Consider the following 4,737-nt stretch of genomic DNA (forward strand, 5'->3'; position numbering starts at 1 on the left):
AATGCTGCGCTGCGTGGCAAAGAAGTACTAAAAGCTCATAGCTAGGACAAAAATCACACAACTACCGAACTAAGAGACGAAGGCATTTCTCTGAATAGCTTGTAATTCCCACCGCAGATGCCCCGCCACCCTCGCATGGGGCGCTTGCTGTTTGGGAGCTTTGTTCTTACCCGTTTACTATCCCGTGACCCCATAGGGTCCTCATGCAGCCCCCAAAGTGGGCTGAAGGGGTAATGCTTCTTGGCTGCCTTGGTTGCCATGGGGTCCTGCTCTGGAAAAGTGTCTGCTCTTGCCGGTGGACGGCACCACAGGCCTGCTATAGCCCTCCACCCACCCACAGTAGCTGCTACCGATGCTTTAGCATCGCCTAATGCACAATTTCTTTATCATTTAATCTTTACGCCATTTTGTAGAGGCATTTAAAAACAGATTCTCCACTCTCTTCTCCCCAGACATCTACCATACTTTAAAGCATGCTGACTCTCACTCCTTTTGGACAAGGCACCCAACAGCGTGACCACAACACACGTGTGACTCAGCGCACAGATCCGGGCTCTCATCTGGTGCGCCCGTCGGCACGAGGAGCTTCTCTCCAAGTCCGCAGCAGGAGCCCGGGTCTGCTGCATGCCAACAGCGGAGGCACGCTGCAGACGCCCTGGGGAGGCAAAACTAAGTCGCAGAACGGCCGATAAATGCTGTTAGCAGTTCTGTTACAACTTCAGGTGCTTCAGCGACCAAATCAAAGGCAGACTTCAAAGGTCCTTCTTATGCAGCAAGCAACGTGGGGAGAGGCTGCAAGGAACGACGACAACTAACAAATGTTATCAAAGGTAACAAAAATTGTGCAAGGAATTGGGGGGACAGACTTGGGGGTTACATGGCATTTGTTTGTTTAAAAATTTGCTACAAGTGTTGGTAGCTATGCTCTGGGGGCTATATTTTTTCTTTGGGTTTTTGGGAGGGTTGGAGTTTTTTGTTTGGTGGTTGTTGGTTTTTAAAGCAAATCGGAACAGTAAGTCTCATTATCTTTTGTTACCAGAGCCGGGTATTTTTTCTTCCAGCTACCTGACAACACAGAACAATTTAAAACTCTTACAGAGACTTAGCGTTTAGTTACAGCTTGAGAACTTGAAGTGGAAGCTGAGTACTGGGTAAGCTGTCCAAGGGGAAATGATGCAGCTGGTAACAGCAGAGAGGAGCAGGAATTTCAAAGGAAGTTTTCAAACGACCCAGGAACAAGGACCCAACAAAGCCTTTGGCCAGGTACAACATAATCCAGACCAGCTGCAGCACCTGCCTCATTTGGCTGGCTTAAGCAAGCGGCACCTGATTTTAGAGTTTCAACTCAGGAGGCAGAAGAGTTTAAAGCCATGGCCCAGGCTTAATGCACAGCTGGCGTCCATGGGCACATACGTCCGCGTTCCTTCTGAGCTCGGTTCTTAGGAGTACCGGAGGTTCAGCTTCCACTCCAATTCCCAACAGCTTCCCCAGTGGGGTGTATCATTTTCCACATATTCTTACGGCACCTCACAATATTTTCTGGAGCTGATGGATCTTGAGTTAGGCATTATTAATACAAAACAGTCACATCTGTTTTCGCAGAGTGTTCTGCCAACTTTCGTGCTAAAGTCCCTCATGTTCTCAACAAGTAGGTAATAACCTACTTACATCTATTTTTGAAATTATTTTTGTTTTTTAGCAGCAGCAGTACCTGCTATTCACATAGGTGTCTTCAGCAACTGCTGCCACTGTTTCCTATGGACAGGTCCTTTCTTATGAAGGAATGAGTTGCCTGTTTTTTGAAAAGAACACCAAAATACGTTTCCTTCTTCAGCCATACCAGCTCATTAACAGACTCTATGGATGAGAAAGAAGGGAAGAGCATGTCTCTCAGAAAAGTGATTATATTACCCACACCGAGTATTACAATGTCACTGAGGACATGAAAATCCACACGCTATGAAAACCCTATTATTTAGTACACCATCCGGCTAGCACCGTCTGCGTACCACGTTAAAGGCAGAGCATGCAGCTTCTGTGCAGAAGCCACCGCTGCCTGTTGCCTCCAGGGTCTTCAGCCCATTGCCCGCCTTCCCGCCAGGCGCACCGGGCTGTGCACACACGCTCTCTGAAAGGTAACTAAAAAAGTGCACAACTGCATCCCTAGACATAAAACAAAATATGTAACTATACACCAGTCAAAAAACAAACAAACAAAAAAAAGGACCCTGTAAAGGCTTGAAAGCTCATCGGCAAAGCACGCAGCTCAGCTCTGCAGGCAGGAACCAGCGCTGAGCTCATGGCGGGCACGGGAGCTGGAAGTCCCAACCGAGTCCCCAAGGTCTGGTTTTACAAAGCGTCCGCCACCACGTGAAAGGTCCTGTGTACAGCCAAACGTCACTGATCGGAGCCGCCAGAGCATCGTTTAATTTGGGATTACTTAGTTCTGAGATCAATTTTTCTTGGCAACACGAGTTGGTAAAACCAGAGGCGGTAACGGCTACCCTTTGCACGGGGAAGGTCCGATACGAACCAGCCTAACACTGCTGATCTAAAACCTGAGTTTAGTAATCCACCACAGTAATCAAGGAGAAAGTAGAAATAAGAAAACCCTGAAGATAATCTCGATCTCTAGTAAGAATTGTTGCTACTCATATAAATGTATAATTAAAACCTTCTGGAATTAGTTGTATGTTTTCTATTGAAGATGACAATAAACATGTTCGTAACAATAACAAGGGCTTGTTTTAATAGACCGTTCCAGGTGTTAAACACATTAATGACCCATGAAATAACTGCTTCATCTGCAACGCATTAAACGATGTTGTTATAACATTGTATTAATTGAAAACCTACTCCATTCTCTCTAGATAGGAGATTACAGACTGGATACTAAAAGTGAGATTTACAAATAAGTTTCTTTGCAAAGTAAAATTGAACATATAAACTAGAGGCACACAGTCAGGTGAGTAGTGAAATAACTGGGTTTTGCCAATTTTAAAGCAACATTTTAAGCTTTTCTTCTTGCAATTTTCTGTTAATCTATTCATTAACAGTTAATTAGTAATTTGGGAATTTAAATTACTGAAAAAGATTTAGACCTTGACGTAAAAGGCACCACTGTTTTGAAACATTAATACTATTTGTTGTATGCAGCCTTCAATAAGCTCAAATTTGCAACTCGGGTCTTCAAAGCCACATCATTGAGCTGGATATTTAAAAAGTCTTTTCTTGAAATAAAAGCAATAGTCACCATCATGCCTTTGATTTGAGCACAGTGCCACTCTTAAGTAGCAACGTAATTAAGGACGAGCGTATTCCACTATGAATTAGCCTTATCTGTGCAGAATCCTGAATGCACTGGCAGCACTGCAACAATTACAAAACATAAACCAGCTCAAATCTTCATCAAATAGGGAACACGTTTTCTCTAGCAGCATATGTAATATAGGGAGCAATATATGTAAAATTATCAGTCTGTTTCTGGAACAGCTGTACTTTTTGGAATAAAAGAAAAAAATCAGACTGAAAAGAGACAATTATTTTACTGTCTGTTTCTTAGATATCAGAAAGAGAATTTTGAAATTCATCAAAGCTAACCTTCTGTTATGTACAACAGGCTAAGCTGAAAAGAATGTTAACAAGTTCAATTTTCATTCAATCAGCACTACTGCTCTCTGAAATGTTTCATTGCAGGAAAGAAATAAAAATAATCTATATGGTAATTATGAGGATGAATCCCCCAGTAACTTTCAGCTACATGAAAGGTCAGTTCTATTCAAGATATTTTATCAGTCCCCTGCACATACTCCTGTCCTGTCATTTTAAATCTGAACAGCATTTTATTTTCCCATTTACAGCTACCTGCAGAATTAAGTACTTAAGCCAAATAAGAAAAAAAAAAAAAAAAAAAAAAAGAAATGTTGAATGCTGGCAAAGGCTATAATAGCATGGAGATAAATCGTTCAGCTGCTCTCTCTCAAGCCTCTGGGGCTGCAGATTTTTCTTCTCCTGGTGCACTGTGGGTATTCAAAACTTGTTCAACATGATTTCATTTCATTTCAGGCACTGCCTGAGAAAACTAAATTACAGAATCAATCATACAGAAGGTCAGAGTGAGACTTCATTACAAGTATTGCATGCTTGCATGAATATCTTTCATTTATGACTGACCCAATATGTCACAATAGCTGTCTAGTAAAAATAATCCACTTTCTGAAATTGATGTACTACTGATGTCAATGCTACTCAGCAGGCTGGGCAGATTATAGAGAGGTGTTAAAAAAAGGAACCCTCAGGAGCACAAGTTGTAGTTTTACAGAATTGCCACAGTTTGCAGATTAAAATAATTTTTCTGTGGCCAGCTCAACAGAAAACAGAGCACCAATGTAAAAAATCGGGGGTTGATTTTTAATGAGGATATCGCTGTTGACTTCCACTTATTTATATTCAAGTATTTATAGGGATAATATTTGCATCACGTAAATCCATGTGTTCTTTCAAGTCAAATGTACATCAGCACTCCATTTTTCAGTGACTCATTTTTGAGCATCAGGATTTTATTTGCATATTATTAATATATGAAAATTAATTAAACTGCCTCCGTTTTATCTCCTCTTTTTGTTGCTGTTTTATGTTTTTGAAAGTAGAAGAACGCTGTTAAGTAAGATAAACGTGCTGTGTTTGCTGCCAATAATAACGAAGTTAATCGGCATTGTGACAAATTGTCACTCTTTC

General features: G+C 41.5%; 1 protein-coding gene across 1 annotated transcript in view; it reads right to left on the minus strand.

Annotated features, from left to right (window-relative positions):
* Positions 1-170: 170 nt before the first annotated feature.
* LOC104616632 overlaps positions 171-4,737 on the minus strand; it is a gene marked incomplete at both ends in the record, with an annotated part of 12,406 nt that continues 7,839 nt past the window's right edge. The window contains 2 exons of the mRNA XM_010281705.1: positions 171-367; positions 488-655. Coding sequence (XP_010280007.1) covers positions 171-367; positions 488-655 — 365 coding nt within the window. The remainder of the gene's footprint in view (positions 368-487; positions 656-4,737) is intronic.

Source organism: Phaethon lepturus, unplaced genomic scaffold (assembly GCF_000687285.1).
Source record: "Phaethon lepturus isolate BGI_N335 unplaced genomic scaffold, ASM68728v1 scaffold50750, whole genome shotgun sequence".
Lineage (NCBI taxonomy): Eukaryota > Metazoa > Chordata > Aves > Phaethontiformes > Phaethontidae > Phaethon > Phaethon lepturus.